This window comes from Falco cherrug, chromosome 1 (genome assembly GCF_023634085.1).
Source record: "Falco cherrug isolate bFalChe1 chromosome 1, bFalChe1.pri, whole genome shotgun sequence".
Lineage (NCBI taxonomy): Eukaryota > Metazoa > Chordata > Aves > Falconiformes > Falconidae > Falco > Falco cherrug.
Genome location: NC_073697.1, coordinates 78,076,384 through 78,096,511, shown reverse-complemented (window position 1 = coordinate 78,096,511; position 20,128 = coordinate 78,076,384). Strand labels below are relative to the sequence as shown.

Sequence of the window (20,128 nt, the reverse complement as noted above, 5' to 3'; positions counted from 1 at the left end):
AGTTAAAATAATGGTCTTAGATCATAACGCAATTCTGCTCATAATTGCAATACAAAATACATAAAACGTTTCACTGCACTTTTTTGAGAAATATGCAAGACCACTCAAAAGAGTGAAATTCAAGGCTGTAAAACACCCACATGCCTGTGGATTACTGTATAATGCTGCACAGAGCAGAATGAGATTCAAACAGCCTCTTTAACACTGAAAAATTCTCCTCTTTCTCTGTTATTGTAAAACACATTTCCTACTGTAGGTTTTGGATGTCTTCTCCCTTACCCGTCTAAGCAGAAGTGAGGGAAAAAAAGTGCTAGCAAAACAGAAAAGAAGTTGGAGGTCCTACAAAAAAGCACGAAGAGAAAACGCAGAATGAAAAGCTTAGGCCAAAAGAAGCACGAAGGCTTGGCACCTGGCCATTACATAGTTTCCAAAAGTACATCAACACTCACCCGGCTATGAGCAGGAGACACATGAAACTGTCTAGTAGCTGTAAACACTGAATTCACTACAACTTCTCTATCTCTACTAGGGTTGTAGGCCTGCAGCATTTTAGCTCGGGGTAACCCCAGTAATCTAAAGGCAGGGGGGAAAGAGAAAGAAGTTACTCAATTTATAAGCACAGGCAAATACACAAAAAAGGCAACAAACACAAATTGTTCTAAAACATGTTGATATGCAACAATTTCCTATTTGTAATTTCTCTGGAAACATGCCAAACATATTTTGTCCTTTAGTATACAAAGGCAAGTAACATTGGCATGTGAGAGGTACACTTCATCTGAGTCACCAGGAGTCTAAGAAATAAACCACCCATACAAGGCACAAAGTTTGGAATCAAAAAGTTTAAATATCCAAAGTCTTGTTTTGTCAACTAAAGCAACAATTCTCTTAAGGCTTCTGCTTTAGCTAATGCATCCTAAACCCCAGCATCTTATACATTCCTTCTGTGCATCCTCTGAAACATCCCTTTAACTCACAAGGGGCCTGTGTTTCTTTCTAGTTACTGATAAACCAAAGGCTGATTATCATTTGAGAATAATTTTTGAAATTTTCTTAGTAGAGAACTACAAATAAAAATCTCAAGTATTCTACCAGTATGTTTTGCCTGGGACTTTCTGGATTTTTTTTCAGAAGTTAAAGGAAGCAACAAGCTCCCACTCCACTAGGAAGGCAATTTTTCAAGAAATAAACCACCAACACGAAGAACTGGTTTGACATCCATGCAGAATCACCTGAAATGTACCCATAATGTGTTATGGTTCCCTATTCTCTTTTCCTCCTTCCTAGAACTGTGTTGATTTTCATTTACAAAGTATAGCAAGGCAAGAAACACAGCTCCAACTCTGTGGCAATTACTTATTATTTCTCTTTTTCTTTCAGAGGATGGCATGATCTCAGCTAATGCTCTTTACCCAAATGTAGCCCAGTATAGTCGTCCCTCCCCACTTCGTTACTGAACAAAATAAGAATAATGGAAAATACTCACTGCATTCCAAAATGCAGAACTGATGGGTGAAAATGTAAGGCCCTCCCATTTGGAGGCATCTTTGCTGCGAAGCTGAAAAAAGGGAAAGAAGCCACAGTTAATATTTAGCGGGCATGATGCTACACATTGCAGGGAAGGAAGATTACAGGCGCTCATTACTCTTTGTATTCTAATCATACTCTATATCCCAATCTTTTCATACATTCCTCTCACTACCATAGACTGTGCTTTAAAAAAGTTCCATACAACAGCATGTGCTGGAAAGTTCATGCCAAAAAAAAAGTGCAGTTTGATAAGTATCCCATTTTAGAGGCAATGCTGGCTTGGACAACCTCCCTTCCTTGCACACATCCCCTCATTGCTGCTGATATACCCGTTCATGGGGTTGTGCCGTGAGCTACAGAGGGAAAACAACTTTAAAACGAGTCCTGAGGAATGAAAATTATGTCAGCATGGAGCAGATCCTCAGTCTCATCAATTCAACATCCACACAAGCACTGGCACGAGCACACCTGAGACACACAGAGGCAGAGGAGTAAACAGCAGCTTGGGCAAAAGCCAACGTCAAAAAAAGTTCTTGCTTAGCTGTGGCTTTAATGCAAAAGCCAAGTAATTTCTTATATGCAAAGAGAGTAAGAAATAATGCGAAACACATACATCATCATCTTTCCTTTGCCCTAGGAAAATTCACAATAAAATTCCCATCAGTTCTAGCACTTTTTTAGCTTATTTCAACATGAATCGATGCCCTATAACATAGAAATCCCAGGCTATCTTCACCACTTTCTCAATTACAACTTGTCCTCCACAAGTCCCAACAACCACAGTGGTAAAAAACAAGCCCAGCACTCGTTCATTATGTTGACGTAGCCAGTCCTATGCTGTTAAAAACTTCCCCAGAAGCAGTCTGCATGTTGCGTAGCCAGAACCAGTTTCATCTTCACTGCATGATACTAATAAGCATCCTAACAAGGATGAGTCTGAGGAGGGAGGGACGGACCGTGGGCTCATAAGTTACCCAAGCTGCTTTGCATAAAGTGTGGTAGTACAGTTAATTGTTCCCCAATTTAAAAATGTAGTTCTGTAACATTACACCTTTAATATATTAAAGTACCTACATAATTCTGTTGTTACATTCCAAACCAAGAGAGACGTCATAATTTATTACCAGTCATGAAAAATGAGATTTACTATATATGAAAACCTACAGCTTTATGAAAATGTTTCTCATACAAGGAAGCAAACTCTCTCGCTGTTGTAGGGGGAGGCATGCAATATATCCAGGTAGCGTTTCTGGGGAGCTGCTAGCAAATAACGCAAGAGCCGATGATGCAGAACTACAAAGTCTGGGTGAATGACAGTCTCCTTCCAACCGCCTTGTCTCCGGCCAGGCCAACCTTGCTCCATTCCTAGAAACACCAGGGATCCAGAAGGGAACCAGTAGCTTCTTCCCCTTCCAAAAGACAGCCTCGGAGACGTACCCAGGGGGGAAGTCTGAGTACTGTTTTTGTAAACACACACAAATTAAAACTATTACTACAGTAAAGCCCCAGGCATCTGGGGGAAGGCACACTCCTGAAGGATCCTCAGATCCTTTTTGTATATGCACCCACACACATACAGTAAAATAGAAGTTAAGCCAGTGGTTTATGCGCTCCGTAAGTTTCTAGTGTCTTACAGTTACTGCTGAAATACTTTTCCCACCAGAAAAACCTTTGCTGAGGATGAGAAGCTGAGTGCTGCTCTGTGCCCATTGGTGTAACTGGCAGTGGCTCTCCAAGACCCGCTGATCCTCCCCCTGGGGAGCTCTGGCAGCACCAGCTCTTTTCCTCTGACCCTCCCTCTCTGCAACAGGCACCAACGCACTGGGTGCAAACGCAGCGTGGATGTAGGAGACCGTATCTCATTCGGTTTGGATGAAGAAGGCTTTGCTGTAGCACTGGTTCTGAAAAACACACTGCATTACTGTTCAGACAATAATCACAGCCAAGCCTCTCATGGTCAGAAAATGGGAAAAGCCCTATGAGAGCAGCAGCAGGATCCCAGGGCTGCCGTTGCATTCCTTCTGAAGACTGGGATGGCTGAAGTGAAGCCTCAGCTAATAAAATTCTGCAGGCTCTGAGCTGCACGAAGGTAATTTCAGAGCATCCCTACACACCACTCCCCAGCAGCCCCGGGAACCGGCCCATGGTTCCAAGACATCCAGCTTCTGCTCTGCACCCCACAAAAGCTGCCAAATTGCTCCAAGATCCACCCTGGCCCTAAAAGCAGAAGAGCCACATTCCTTCGGCATGGTGCTCCTAACCCTGCCCGCTGGCCAGCTCCACCGCCTCTGCGCTGCTTATCAGCAGCCCCAAAGCACTGCCAAAAAATAACTTGGGAGCCGCATTTACAGAACAGCAGGACTAGTGGAAAGAGAAATCCACCACTCTGGGGCTGTTCCCGATCCCCAAGGAAACAGCAGTTTGGAATGGGAATGGGCAGGCGATCATCTCACCTAACAACCAGGATGCATTTAAAGCCCACCACTACAGAGAGAAAGGGACAGGCAATGTGTGTAGATGTCTTCTACATCTACACACACGCTTCTCCAATGTGTTGCTGCAAGCCTCTTAAACCTAGGTGGAAGCTGGCCCAACACCATGATGCATCCCTGTACTCCAAACACATCAATACATCAAGCTCTCTGCAGGGGACATGGAAATAAACGTCAAAGGAAATTTGTTAAGACATTTAAAAGTTCAAGTAAAAAAAAATAAATATTTTTAAAAGTTAAGAACCTCAACTCACTAATAGATTCACCTCAAATTACGCCAAAAATTTCTCTTTTTGCTGCAGATGACATGTCCAAAAAAGTACACGGGTCATTTCATGAGAATGTTGCAAGGCCTGGGAAAAATACACAAATATCAACCTAAGAATGGAAGTCTTGAAACAACAAATGTAGAGAAACAGTCCTCTCCAGGACAGAAAAAGCCTGGTTTCCAACTACTCTTTCATTGCTTTTGAAATCAGCTAACATCACATTAGGCATGCTGTCTAACAAAGCCACACTCCACAGCACCTGTTTTCTTCAGGCAGCCCAGCTGAACACAGAATTCTGAATAATAAATTCTGATACAGCATGTCAATTCCATTATTTCAGGGGACATTTTTAAGCACAAGTGAACCACACTGGAGGGAAACAGCAAAAAAATAGAAGAGGGGAAGGAGATTCCCAGCAACTACTTTGAACACTTAGTAGTAATTGCCTTTGTATCAAAAAAAGTAGTTTAATTGGTTCGATTATCACTTGCCAGCCCAACAATTCAATGCCCTTCCTCCTCTCCATCTTCACAATATATTTAAAACACTGACACCCTGGACCATCCATCTCCAGGAAAAAATAAGAACAGCTGAACCATTGGGGAAGGCTCCACATGGTCACCCAGGGCAGGGGGAGATGAAGGGCAGGCTCGGGGCGGAGAAGGAGAGAGTGAGCCCACGAGACCGCTCCAGCTCATCACCCCAGTTCCCAGAAAACACCCAGCAGAAAGGGATAAATCCTAAGTGTGCACACAACTCCCAGCACCAGAGATGCTGGCCAGGGAGAAAGGTGGACATACAGCAGCCGAAAAGGGGCTGGAGGAACAGGTGGCATGAGGAAGAGAGGTGACACCAGCAGAGAAGAGCGTAATGGAGGAACGCAAGAACCCCTGACCGCCTATGCAAGCGGAGAAATGTGTCACTCTAGGGCAGAAGTTTTTGGGTTTTTTTTGTTGCTGCTTCTTAAAAGCTGTAAAATCTCAAGTCATCATATTCCCTCCAACGAGAAGCCCCTGAGGTGCTCATCTGTAGGGAAAAGGGCATCAGAGAACATGGAGAAGTTCCAGCCTTTTACAACACATCCTGCTCCAGGAAAGAACATTTTGGTGTCCTGTTGTCGTGGGACTAACAAAAGGGGATGCTAATACAGGGATTAAATGTGGGACTTAAACAAGGGATGCTCACTACACACACGTTGAGTTTGCGGGAATTATTTTGCCCTTGCTTCTTTCAGTTCTGTTACTCTTTGATGTAATTAGTAGAAACAGGTAAACAACCAGGTCAGTATGATTTTTATATATTTACTTACAGCCTCAAAACCTAATTTATATGCAGTGTATATTACACACAAACATTTGTTCCAAATAAGCAAAGACCCTTTTATTTCCCCCGAAGTACAACAGAAAGAGATCCTTCTTCGCAACAGTATTATTTATACTTCACTGGCCAAAATCACAAGAAAAGTGAAAAAATCCAAACAAAAGGCCAAATCTACGCCGAACAAATTTCTGGGGTTTGTGTTGGGGTTTTTTCGGTTGTGCTTTTTTTGTTGATTTTTTTAGAAAATAAAACTTCAAAATTGAGTTACTTCATCTAGCTATATATATAAATAACAACACTCAGCAATCTGCAGAATAAGCTGCATCTGATCAGAAAGGAAGGGAAGTTTCCTGGAACAAAGTTTATCCCAGTGTCCTTTTTTCTCCAAGTCTTCCTTGTATCTTTATTTTTTTACTTTACTTGATTACTTTAGATTATCTTAGGATGCACGTCATCTGATGATTCAGATAGCAACGTATTGCCACTTGGTGCCCTTTCTTCATCCTTCCTTTTTGTGCCCTTTGTTGACAGGCAACCCAAGAAAACGCAAGTCAGGAGGAAGGTATTCTATTGTCAGGGCTTTTTCTTTATGATTGCAGGGTCTTCTTGGAAGCGGCAGGCAAAAAGGACTTTAACGTACAAGAGGTCCTTTTTGAGTGAATCTGCTTAGGCAGTACTGCTTTAATTTTCAGTATATCGCTAAAAGTAAAATTTGACTTGTGTTTGGCATCTTGGCACTTCTTACATTCAGTGCAGTAATATTAATGAACCCACAGAATGAGATTTTGAGATATGGAAGTACGTATGTATTGTATAGGAAAGCAAAAGTTTTATATGTAAACTGAAACACAGAAAGGAAATTTTAAAAAAACTCATTTACTAATTTTAGATTCGTTCCTCTAGACTACACCAGATTAATAAAAAGCAGACTAATAAGAGTGAGATTTGCACCTACAGAAACAACCAAACCCTAATACTTTTAGTAGTTCTGATTACAGCTGATGGAAAGAAATTATTTTGGCAAATGTAAATTGTTAATTAAGAGGAAGTTAACATAGAAATAGAAATGGATCCCAGCTGCAGCTGAACCAGTCTTCTGAAGAGCTGACACAGAGCTTTGTTTTGTCATATCACCTTGTCCCTCGCTTCACTCAACCTCCCATTCACTAAAGGCAGTAAAAGCACCAAGCAGTACTTATGAAGGTTAAACTGAAGCTCCTGGAAGACAGACAATAGCTTTAAAAGACGAGATAAAATTGTTTGGAAATGCAAAATTACAACTTTTGTTTACCATCAAGACAACCCTGTCAAAAAGAAACAGAACATTATTAAATTACAACTTTTTTTTTTTTTTTTTAAACCAAACTTGATTTATTTTTCCTGGAAGCAGAAAGAGTCATCAGAAAGGATTTACCTTGGAACAACACAGCTCATGGGCGAGCTGTATGTACCGCACCTGAAGAACCGTGGCTCTCCCTGGCCTCAGCCCTGCCATGCTCACCACCTCGGCTCTGCAGCCTTGCAGGATTTCTCCCGGACCACCATACCTACGTGTGCTGGTTTTGGCTGGCACAGAGTTGACCATCTTCATAGGGTCTAGCATGGGGCTATGTTTTGGATCTGTGCTGAAAACAGTGTTGGTAACACAGGGATGTTTTAGCTGCTGCTGAGCAGCGCTTGCACAGAGTCAGGGTGTCACCTGCCTCCCACCCACCCACCAGCGAGCAGGCTGGGGGGCGCAAGGAGCTGGGGGGGACACAGCCGGGACAGCCGGCCCCAACTGACCCAAGGGGTATTCCAGACCATATGGCGTCATGCCCAGCATATAGAGCCGGGGGAAGAAGCAGGAAAGGGGGGAAGGACGTTGGGAGAGATGGCCTCTGTCTTCCCAAATAACGCTGATGCGTGATGGAGCGCCGCATCCCTGAAGATGGCTGGACCTTTGCCACTGCCCATCAGCAGGCAGGTGAATCCCTTTGTTTGCCTTGCTTGTGTGTGGGGCTTTCTCTTCACCTATTAAACCATCTTTATCTCAGCCCATGAGCTCTCACTTTTACTTTTTCGATTCTCTCCCCTCCCAGATGGGGGCAGTGAGAACAGCTGCGTGGGGCTTGGCTGCCAGCTGGGGTTAAACCATGATACTACATAAGACTCAGGTGATAACATATGAACCAATCCGTGCATTATGTTTTTTTATTATTAAGAAAAAACATCCAGCGGGTAAAAGAACAAAACTGTGAAATTTAAACACTGGAAACCTAGAAGTTGAAAAAGTCCCTTATTTTTAGCACCGCATTGTTTAGGGAAGAGGGGGAGGACTGACTCACTGCTTCTGAATGCTTGGGGACTGGCAACCCATCCTGAGGAATTCACTTAACGTGCTTTACTAGAGAACCATGCTGCTGTGGGAAGAAGGGTGGGCTGTCTTTTTCTCTGAACCACACCATACATCAGGGACCAAATCCCAAAGCTTGGAAAGCAGAAAAGGCCAAAATGGCGTTACCCATCAAATAACACAAACGCATACCTGCATGCCCGCTATTTTGCATATCTGGGCTACAGGAAAATAGGAAAGAGAAGCTAAACCAAAATAAGCTAGCGTAATGATAAAAACTAAAAACAAGTCCCATGATTTAGGGCCAAAGTCATGATTTAAGGAGGCAGACAGGACTAGCAATCTTTTTCTTTTTTTTTTTTTTTTTTTTTAAGCAAAAACTTGTTATATTGGCAAAGCAGCATATAGCCAAAGACTTGCTCACCAAAGTTGCAATGGGCTGCTACTTAGTTTATTTTCAGAAGTACTGAGATAAAAAGGTAGGTAAGCCTAGCTCAACCTGTAAAGCACAAACCATTCTCGATTGCTTCCATCTGGCTCCTTGCACACGCTCTCCTTCAGTAACTGAAGCAGCCCGCTCTGCTTATCCCCTCTAGCCCCTGTGTTTCCACTGCCATTTACTTGTCTTTCTGGGTACCCTCCTCTCACTGCCTGTGCTCCCTTTTCCTATAAAATTCTGCGATAACGTTTATACAAAACCTTTGCAGGATAGTTACCTAAGCCAGCAGTGCTTCAGTTTTATTTACTACAAAACAACAAAACTGCAACAATCAAACTCACAGTATCTCACAGTATCGCACTTAAAAAGTCACATTTTTTACGGGATGGAAATGGCAGGACTCCGATAAAAAAAGTGGGCTTTTCTCCCTACTCTCATATGCAAACAATCTCTTTGGAAAAACCTCCAAAGCAGTTAAATGTGGGCCACGACAAAAATCAGAATAACACTCACAAAGAAACGTAGTGGAGAAGATGAGCAGTGAGGCACGAAGCGCTACAGTGAGCTTCCTGGTGAAAAGAAAAGGCTTTCTTTTCCACATGGGCCTGCGGTTTGTATTTTAGCAGCAGCAGCACAATGAAGTGTGTTTAACAGCAGAACGGAATTATTCCCTGCTATAAATCAGTCCTCAACTTCTGAAATAACTGCAATCTGTACTAAATTAAGAAATTAATTCACAATGACTTGAGTTCATTTGAAATTGTTTTCTGAAACCTCTTCTTTCAAAATCCTTTAGCCACCCAGATTTCAAGCAACAACCCATGCTCTCTAGAGATTGTCCAGGGGGACCCTGTCTTTTTTAGGCATGTTGCACAGTCCACTTAAGTAGGGGGGGGAGGGGAAAGGCCGAAATTTTAGAAAGCAAAAGGTATGTAACTCCCTAGAAATCCACAAGCACAGACCTGGGAGAACAATAAGTGGGTTATCGGTGAATTTGGCAGGCAAATCAGGCACCCATATGGCCTAAACTGAACCTGCAACTACTTGTGGACACACAAAAAAAGAAGTCTTGTTTCAGCGAGGCTGAGAAATATCCAAGTTATTTGTACTGGATGAGTGTACAGGGCCCACTAGTTCAATATGCACATCAAACATTTTCCTCTGAAGCATCTCTAGCACTGCCAGCAAATCCCAAATATCCTGGCAAGCAGAACATCCACCTTCATTTACCTTTTTGCTTTAGGTAATTTAGCGATTGCCTATTGGCTTTGCAATATTTCATAAGGTAATCTCTAAGTACTTAAGACAATGATAACTGCTCTGAAATAAAACCTCGTTTGCCTTTTTTTTTTAAGCTTCTTTACAATTTAAGTAGTAGCAATTTTCTGTTAAACTATTAAAATCACAAAAACAATAGAGTTTACTTTTTTTTTAGTTCTTCCCCCCAAAAAATTAAGAGAGTCACTTGCCTAATACAAACACACACTTTTGGCTCCATGAGGAGCCTTGGCATTCTTGACATTTTAGCTTGAATTACCAGGTCCTGGACTTCTGGGGTTATGAGAAAATACTGCATTTCTTGTCTTTATAAAGAATGCTTCTGGCCCATGAGTATGCGAAATAAAAACACAAATCCCAAAGGCACACAAAGCAGCTCCTGCTTTTTTTTTTCTTCCCCCCTTTCTAAACCTCAAAGCTTTTTAGCTGAACCTACTTTCTTTGAGTAATTTGCTTACCCTGTAGTAGCCAAACCCTCCAAGAGAAACCCCAAACCAACAAAACACTAAAAACCAAAACCACACCAAAACCTTTTAAACTGCCTGCATAATCCAGGTTTGTTCTTCAAAAACTGACACTAAGGTCACAAATAATTTCTGAGATGGTCACTTTTGCCTACCCTAATTAAAAAGCATTAAGAAAGGCAGTCAAACCTGCAAGTACCCTGGCCTACTTTATACATGTAAAGAAATGGCTGCTTTTTGAAGGATGCTGCTCAACCCTCACAACTCAGAATTGCTTCAAGAGCAGCTATGAGACTCCACGCCTCTCAAAGATCACACTGTTTATCCAAGCTCCTACCCAGTCTCTAAACTGAAAATGAAACGTTTTCAAGAGATGTGCTGCTCACAGCCTTTTTCAGACCCTCTGAAAACATGAACCCTAGGCACAAGGAGAAGCACCTAGAGAAAAGGCTTCCACTGTCAGCACGGTGCCTCCTCTATGCTAAAGGCAAAGAGCTGCAAACCTTGCACTGAGATACCATGAAATTTAAATGACTGTTCACTACCCACAGTTTTCAAAGCATTTTACTGAAAGCAGTCAAATTTCACAGCATGGCGCTGTGAAAGAAGTAGGATAAAAGACTCTTTAAGAAAGGCAAAGGATAAACCACATACCCACCCTGCCTTGTACCTAAGGAGAGCATGCTTGTTTTTACTTACTAGATAGTATTTCATTCTGTTCTTGCAACGGCAAAACCATGGCAAGAGATTCTAGCAGCAAGGGCTGTTTTTCAGCATAGTCCTCTACTAACATAATTAGGAATCTAACAAAGGAAGAAACAGATATTCAAGAAGAAACAAATAACAATTCTATTACACCTGCCCCAACTAAATTCCCTTAAAAATAACAGTGAGCTTGCTTTCTGTTCCTAATATACTCCGCGTAAGACTGGGGGAAACATCAGCTCTGCTCCACGTTTTAAAACTACATTCTAAAGGGAATGTGAAATTTTAAATGTGAACGGTTGCTACCAACAAGGATATTTTTATTTATTATTAGAAAGAAGCAGAGCATCTATGGGACAATTAGCAGCACAGAAGAAAGATCCAAGTGAAAACAGACCTCGCCTTTTTAACGTATCAATCGTAAATCTGTTTTTACTGGTTAAAATAAAACTTGATCAAGTGCACAAAACTCCATTCAAAAGATCTCCCTAGACTGAAGAGCAAAGGGCCAATTTCTGTCAATTCAGCAGCAACCCCTCCTTCAAGCGTTTCACTTCGAAGTGCCGGAGCAAGGCAGCATTTCTCCATCTCGGGGGCTCCGGCTCCTGCCTGGAGAGCAGGGGGGGCAGGAAGCACAGCGGGGCTCAGAGCTCACAGCAATAGGAAGTTACAGTCTTGTCAAATATCATTGCACCCAACCATTTCCTTTTTCTAATTACAGCCCCAGCCAAAAACGTCCATCTTTACAGAAACCATTTGAAGTTAGAACAGCTCATCAAAATGCATGAAAGAGCTCTGTGGTTGCTGATAAGCTTGACCTGCTTAATAATTAAGAGTGATAATCTTCCTACAGCAATTAAGAGTGATAATCTTCCTACAGGAGCTGCCTTTTGCTGTTTCTGCATTAATCCAAGCGCCTTTATAATGACAGTACAGGCCTGTAGGACAGCTAAGAGACAGATTTGCATGGTAGATCTCAAAGCCCATAGGAAACCTTTACACTGAACATGTTAAGTACTAAAAATCCCCTTCCCTTTTTCCCCTGAAACAGAAAAAAGAATAGCAACTGAAAAGGAAACTAAGATAATAGAAAAAACCCTCAGATTTAGGACTTAAAAAAAAAAACAAACCCAACTTAAATTTCTGCTTTTCACGTGTTCCCTTTGGTTTGGACAATGCACCTGATCCCACCCTGCCCTGAAAAAAGCAATGGAAAGGTCAGTAAGGTCAGATCTCCTAAAGCTGCCAAGTCCAAGTTTGACACAACAGTGGAAAACATCAGCCTGGACTCCACATTTCTTCTCTTTTGTGAATTTCGGCCCAAATCTTAAAAAACAAAGTATCATCTTTGTACATCAACCTTTAAGCATAGTAATTTACCTGTGAACATCCACTATCATTCCTTCTTGCAAACATATGAAGAGAAGACAATAAAAATATGTGATTTTCCATATTGAACCCAAGTTACCTACACAGTACTTTACCAAAAAGCTTCAAATGCTACTATGGTGGAAAAGCAAACACTACAATACACAGCTTAGTAAGGCAGTAAATTACATCACAAACTGGTAAAATACTGGGGAAGTCCCTCTTGAAAACCTAAAATACATGCACCTCTTTCAAAATCTTTTTACCAAACATTTGCTTGAGCAAGACCAGCTTTCTCAGTTCTGTTTGAGTTTTATAAGGCAAAAAATTTTACTGCTATTGACTGCCAGACTTATTAAAAACTCTCTTCTCTAACAGATGAAACTTCTGAAGCATGTGCAAACTCATACACTAGCTTTCTAAGAATACTTAATTTTTCCTGTCTTTGAATAGGATTTTCATAAGCCATATTATATGACTGCAAAATATGATGCAAAGAAGAAATATATAAAGAGAAGGCGCAAGGCTACACTTTGCTCCAAGGTACTTTGAGCGTGGTGCACCAGGGTAAAGCTGCGGTATACACAGTCGCCCCGTGTCCAGCAGAGCAATGAAGCTGCTCTCCCACACCCCCCAGGCCACCACCAAATTTTAAGGAGGAAAAGTTGAAGATAAGTCACTAACCAAATAGCAACACCAAAAAAGCAGCTTTGGGCCCAGATCAAAGCCTCCATCTCACAGGAGCATCAGTCTCTTGCTCTTGTTTTCCAACCCTCCCAGTTGGGTTGTATTATACCCTCTTCAGTTCCCCTTCCAAATGTTTCAGTCACTTGACAAAGCTTTTTGTTCTGGTGTGGCAAGATATTGGATCTATGCCATTTTACATATGTGGCTGTATTGTTACTTATTAGATGGGACGTATTTTCTCCAGAGGAGTACAAAACCTTTTTTTAGGAAAAAACTTTTAAAATTACAATAGCAATATAAAAAACTGCAGACTTTTATTGCTCATTCACTTTTTACTAACTGATGGCACTGTGCATTTTCATCTTCATCTATATGCTTCAACAGCATATATATCTACTCTTAAACTAAAAAGTTTTTGTTTTCCAGCTCCCCACACAGAACTCTGCTTATATTTCCAAGTGCACCCCCTCCTGCAGGCAGAAATGAAAGGGGGAATCCTTCACAGCATCGGATCATTTCCACTTTCTCACCTGTAGCCAGCAAACCCCTACGGTGGCAGGATGCCCCGCAGACAAGCCTCCCAAATTCCCCCAGCTGCACCTTTTGAAAAAAGCAGCTTGCTGTGCCCGCCTGTCTTCTGTCACTCGGCGCTCTGGGCCATGGTATGCAAAATGGAAAGACAGTTCCAGGATTTAGAGCTATTAAAAGGAAGCACGCTCACGGTGTATTTGTGACCCACTCCTAAGCACTACTGTACATTTATGTTAGATTACGTTGTCAAAGGAAAACGTAAGATATGAAAAAATACATACCAGAAAATTCAAACTGGCAAAAATTCGGGCATTACCAGGATTAGTAGTTACAACGCGTATTGCAGGAATTACCAGGTCCTTACAAAACATCTGGGATCTGTTGAAGTCAATGCACAGCATATGTTCGGAGCCAATTTCTTCTGACATACAAAATGCTGCAACCTTCTGCTATTAAATAAAGCAGAACCATATGAAACAAACCCTGTTTCACAGGTTTATTAACAAAATGTCTACCACCAAAAAAATCCCAGGTATGTTACAGCTGCCACGTTAGCCTCTGGAGTTCTGACTTCCAGCAAGGGGCACCTTGAGCCAATGAGTTAACATTTGTTTCCTTCAGCAGGATAGCTGGCGGGGGAAGGAAGAGGGGGAAAACGAACTGGGAAAAATAGCAGGAAGTCCGCTTTTGGTTGTTTTGTATCAGTTAAAAAACAGCACTCGCAATCAAGTACTGGATTGGGGCTCTACCTCCCCTGGATTCTTGCATTCCCTCCCTTATTCCAAAGCTACGTGGCTAATCAGAGCCCACCAACTGCAAATTTTCACCTGTGACACTAAGGGCAAAGAATCAGTAACGCTATTTTTGAGTCTCTTAACAGACCTCAGACCAGAGGTCTGCTCCTGCTGCAGGACGGGATGCACTTTGCTCCTGCACGCTCCGCACATTAACCATCTGACACAGCGTTTCTCAAGCTGCCCGCGAGAGGACAAGCTCCCTTTGGACAAGCCAAAGATCTCTCTGCAGCCCAAAGGCATATCATCGCTCCTTCCTCTGCCAGACAAGCAAATAAACGTCACAGTGGGAACCCCCCGGGACCCTGCCCCAAGTCCGGCTGAAGCCAGTAGGGTTCTCGTGGGCCGCGGGGCAGGACAGGTGAGCAGCACCTTGCCCCTCCTTACAGCCGCATCTGTAAGCACGGACACACGCGTGACTTCAGCGCAGAGAAGCAAGCCTGGCGAGGGCATTCAGTCTCTGAACAGGCCTCTGTGTCACTCCACGGCACTATTTTACACAAAAAAAAGGAGCAATGAAGCTTTGTAAGGCAGACCTCTCATCGTTTCAAAATGTTAGACGTGGCTTTGGCAGGAGCCTGGCAAAAAGAGAGGGAATAAGGAAGCACCAACCCACGGCAAGCAGTAGCTAACATATGCGTTTGCAGCTACCACAAGGTCACGTTTTCCACGCCTCACCTTCCCACAGCTTGCAAAATTTCAGTGGATGGAGGGAAACTAAAAGAGACGACAAGTGTTCAACCCAAGTGTCGTTGCCCCCAACCCAATACTCACACCCAGAACAACCTAGCCTCCAAGCCAGACCTCGCGACAAAGCCACAACAGACGTGGGGTGACTTGCAGTTCTCCAAGTCCCCAATGAGCTTCCTCAGTTCAGGAACAGAAGCAAAAGGTGCCCATCCTAAAATTTAGGAACGTACACGCTCTTTATGGCTGGGCACTGCCCTCCCCTCCCTGCACATCAAACATTTCAGTAATTATTCCAAGAAAAAAACCATCCACCAAAACACAGTCCACTGCTTCAAAGACCAGAAAGCATTAATAATTGGTTTTGTTTACAAGGAGAGAAAAAAAAAAATCCACGCAAAACTGAAGCATGGGGACTGGGGCAGGGGGGTGTGTTTGTTTTAAAGCGACTACCCACATCTGCGGGATCAGCCACATTATCCCAGCAACACTGGGAACGCTCACAAAGGCCAGAAATGCCCCCTTTTCAAAAGGGCAGTTTAAATGCTGCAGAAACTGGGTCAGCAACAGGCCACAGAAATACCTAAGCAGGCAGCAGGCACCTCGTGGATTGCAGGCAGCAGGCTTGCGGCAAAGGACTCGAATAAAAGACAGAACACACCAAGACAGAAATCAGACAATAGCTATTGAAGAAAGGCAGTTAATAGCAACAAAGCACGTAAAGCACGGGTCAAGGAGTCGGTCAAGTACAGGCTCTTCAACTCCCTACCCTCCTCCAGTTGCCAGGAATCAAGATTTAGACACAAACCAGCAACGCACATGGTGCACACACTAGCAGGCAAGCACAAAAAATAAGCAGACACATGAAATCCACAAAATGGTAAGGAACTGCAAAACCTATTCTGCAGTACTACATGGCCACTCACTTCCCAAGGGCAGTGCAGTGCTCCTTGTTGTTCTGCTCTCATTTAAAAAAAGCAAAGGGTATTACACGATTTATGCTCACACACGGTTAGTACATTCTTCATCTCTGTGTTCAGGTTTTTACTGTTTGCGCACCTACTGATGTGTTTATTGCAGAGACGTTGATTTTAAAATATCAACCCACAATTTCAGTCGACAGGACAATGCAACCCGGCACAAAAAAAATAAATGTGAGAGGCGACCTACAGTGTCACTAGTGAGGTCTGACTTGCTGACTGTTTTCTACCCTATGTAATGGGTGACATTAACAGAGCGTGCACAGCAGGGCTGTTACACACTTCTGCCAGCCAGAGCAGGGAGACTTGATTCCATTTTGCACAGACTCTTAAAATCATTTTACATGAAGGGAGGTGGTGGCTACACAAGGTGCAAGAAGTTATAAATCAGTCACTCCCTCCTCTCTCTCATTTCGCTTCCCTTTTGCTATTGTGCATCTTTCCTTTCATGGTCAGATTGCAATCTGCTGTTGTCCCTTACCAGTTCTGCCTACCACTTGAAATAAGCAAGCTTTCATTTTACCTTTCCTACCAGTATCTTTGTTCATCTCACATTTTTATCAGGGGCACCTTTTTTTTTCCCCCCTTTCTTCACAATCTTTAGTCATTTTTTCCTCTTGTTACCATACTCGCCACGGGGCAATTATACCCCGTCCTTCCCCCACTGCCAAACTGTAGCCCAGACAGGTTCAGCATCACATCCGAGTGGTTTCCGGCACCACATTGGGCCAGATGTCTCACCAGCATCACATGCAACTCACCGGCTGCCCAGCCTCCCTCTCCCCAGCCAGGCAGCCACGCGTGGACGGCAGCATCCTGTTTCGGTAGGGTTTTGCCTTAACCAACATGCTGCTCTGAGCTTCAGGAAGAGGAGCAGGCTGAAGAGGAGCGCCCTGTGCACCAAAGCAGATGGGAGCCATAAGCAGCAGCTTCTCGAGAAAGGGCTGATGGTTACAGGGGTGCCCTTTGCTTCTGCAGCAAAGTCCTGCAGTATCCAAGGTGCAAACTGCTAGCCACAGCCTCGGTCCCCGAACACCACAGACTGAAGTTGGGCATCTCAAGCCTCTGGACTTGCATGAAAACCTGAGCAGAGACAGCAGGTCAGACTCACTGTGCAAGTCAGAAACGTTCGGGGGTGGTGGTGGTGAAAAAGCTACTGCAACTTCACTTGCTGCCTGGCCCTCTGCAGCAAGGGGAAGCTGCATGCAACAGGGGAAGCAGCCGAGGCAAGAAAGCTCAGGGAGATGTGAGCACTCCCTCACCCCGGGCTCCGAGATTAGGAAATCCATCATTCCCCCTTCCCTCTGAAGGACCAGGGAAAAACAGGCTGCTCCCAAGGGCAATTCAAAGCAGCTAAATTGAATTCCTTGACCATCCTCTGGTGACACCTTTCTTTCTCACTGCAGAAGGTGCTGGAGGTGGCCAGCCTTCCAGCACCTAAAAGCTCTGCCCTGAAATTACTCCTCCACCACCGCCCAGATGCCCAGGGAGGGAGGTTCCCCAGAGACATACTGGTGGTGAGGATGGATCCTGCCTGTCACCAAGGGCCCACTCCAGGGGCAGGTGACCCTTGCCTGGCTGCTGTCCTTACAGCTTTCTGTTGCTTTGAAACACATTTTTTATCACGACTGGTGTAATCTGACCACCACCATACCCTGTACGTTAATCTGGTTTCAAGCAACAGATGGGCAACGCACAGATGCCACGATGGCACTGTAAGTATGTGGGATGCCACACAATGCTGTAATTACAAGGCAAGAATACCGCAAAATAATCTCACAGCCTCAGTAACACTACTGGTCTTCCCACTCAGCTGTTACCTTGCTGCCACCTCCTCCTCCTCAGGTGCACGGCCCCTCGGGCTCTGGCTGCCCATCACGGAGTGGGACTGGGCTACTGCATCCACAGGGTCTGCAGCAGCCACTCCAGGGAGAGCTCTGCTGCGCCAAGGGTACGATAAGCCCAGAGGGGATGAAAAGGGGAAAACCCAGCACTTCGTGCAACCTTGCAGTGTAGTCTGCTGTGAGACGAACACCACTGGGCACCCAGACTGACAGGGGGCGCTAAATGAGGGGGAAGAAAGCCACCCCTCCTCCTCCTCCTCCTCCTCCTCCCATGTCCCACAGCAAAACCCCACAGCCTCTCTGCCCAGAGATTTAATATCAAGACACTGGTGTAACCCTGGCACTGGGCAGTATTCATTAATTTGAATTAATGAATTAATGACAGTAGCATCGCTACTCTGAAACGCCTGGGACCTGGGGCTAGTGCATTGCACTGGAGCTGACCTGTTACAGCATTACTGCAGCCAGGAGCTGGTGCCTGATGCCCAAACTGCACCAAAACCATGAATGCCCAGTCCTGTGGGTGATGACAGTCATTTGCCAATCAATTTGGTAGAGTCCTATGGTAAAAACACAAACCTTTAGTATTTCAATTTCGGACACTTCTAATAATCCTTGTTAGACTGTTGCTACTTTTCAAGTAGAGAGCAAATAACTTCACACAAATTTCTTCATTGACTCCTGCAAAGGCAACCAAGTTTTTCAGGATGACATCTAGCATCTACAACTCTGCAATTTCATGCAATGTACATCTTCATACTCTAAGCAGTGCCTCAGTAGCACCAGTCACAGAAGTGTATTTACTTTAAACTTTAAAATTACAGCTTTTATTTTCTACCAAATGTAACCAATTTTTCCTTCGTGAATCACTGCAATTTATTCTCAAAGAAAATAAAACTACTGTATTGGAGCTTTGAGCAACCTGGTCTAGCGAAAGGTGTCCCTGCCCACAGCGGGGCGGTTGGAACTAGAGCATCTTTAAGGTCCCTTCCAACCCAAACCTTCCTGTGATTGTCAGGTAATTCAGTAAAATTCAACCCAGTTTGCTCGTTACCCTACAGCTCTTCCAGGACTCAGCTCTGTTGCACAGACAGCTGCTAACACTACAATGGATGTGAAGACATGTTTCAGAGTGACACGTACCCAATAGCCCCCACCTGTTTATAAAGCACCCGGCCCGAAACAGATGAGTAATTAACAGCTTTTACATATTCCCACCAAGAAAAGCCTCCGAGAACATGGTGCACTTTGCTCTGGCGCTCCGACACAGAGCAGTGAGGAGGTCTGAGCACCTTAAAAAACAACACGTGTGCGTTTTTAATTGCTTGTGGAAACCGTACCTCCCATCTGGGCATACTACAGCGACGGAGTTAAAAGGCAGCACAATATACAGGAACCTCGAGACCTTGGAAACCATACAAAGGATCCTCCTCACAAATAATACAAAACCAAGCATGCATCTGTTTTTTCTCTCTCCAGTGCTAAACACATCACACAGACTGCTGGCGCAGAGTCAAGGAAGTCTCCAAAGTCCCTCTTTGTGCCAAGTATATTCCCAATGGCAGTGCAACACATTGCTCCAAGAAACACGGATCAGTGTCCTAAATGCCAGGAGATGGCATTAAAGCACATACACGTGTATTCATAGGGCCCAATTTCAGTTTGATACATGACTGCTGAATTTCTGTTCTCATTGATAAGAAACAAATACCTACAGCTGAAGGACTGCAAAGAGTTGCCTGATCCCACAAAACCCACATGCTGCCCATGATGCCAGGTGGCTTTTTTTGGGGGGGGGGGTGGGGGGGTGGGCACAGGGGCTTAATTTTGATAACCAGGAGTTGCAAAAATAATTGAAGCAACTTCAAGACCTCAACATTTTAAGTTTGTTGGTGTATTAAGTATTAATATTTGGATCCACTGCTTGCCAAACACAGGCAGCTCCAAAAGAAGTGTGCAGGAGTTGATGGCAGCACTAGCATGACTCTAAGCTAGTCTATCAAGCTTCTGGAAATCTTAAGAGTCTATATAACAATCAAGTTTTGGACCCTCTCTGAGGACCTGCAAAAGCTTTTCAAGTATATGCCCACCACACGGGTGGCCAGGAAAAGCCTCCAGTAAACCAGGAGGGGAAACAGGGCTGTAAGAACATGGCAGCATTTGGGGGCACAGAGAACAGAACAGTAAAACAAGAGAGATTATGAACTTACCACTAGATCAGGTATAAACATTTGCACATGATTAAAAAAAGCTGGAAAATCCCCAATCCACACAGGAGATAAATATATACGTGCTACCAACAAGGCAGATAGTAGCAGGAGCCAAGAGAAGCACATTACTAACTGGTCATTTGTATCTTTCCCTACTTTGTAAGGCTGAGACTGCCTATTTAATTCAAGTCAACT

General features: G+C 43.8%; 1 protein-coding gene across 3 annotated transcripts in view; it reads right to left on the bottom strand.

The window, feature by feature from the left end:
• TMEM131L (transmembrane 131 like) overlaps nucleotides 1-20,128 on the bottom strand; it is an 82,946-nt gene that overhangs the window by 44,980 nt on the left and 17,838 nt on the right. For all 3 annotated transcript variants that reach the window (XM_055725182.1, XM_055725312.1, XM_055725254.1), the window contains exons 4-5: nucleotides 1,487-1,558; nucleotides 450-573 (exon numbers count right to left, since the gene is read on the bottom strand). In XM_055725182.1, coding sequence (XP_055581157.1) covers nucleotides 450-573; nucleotides 1,487-1,558 — 196 coding nt within the window. The remainder of the gene's footprint in view (nucleotides 1-449; nucleotides 574-1,486; nucleotides 1,559-20,128) is intronic.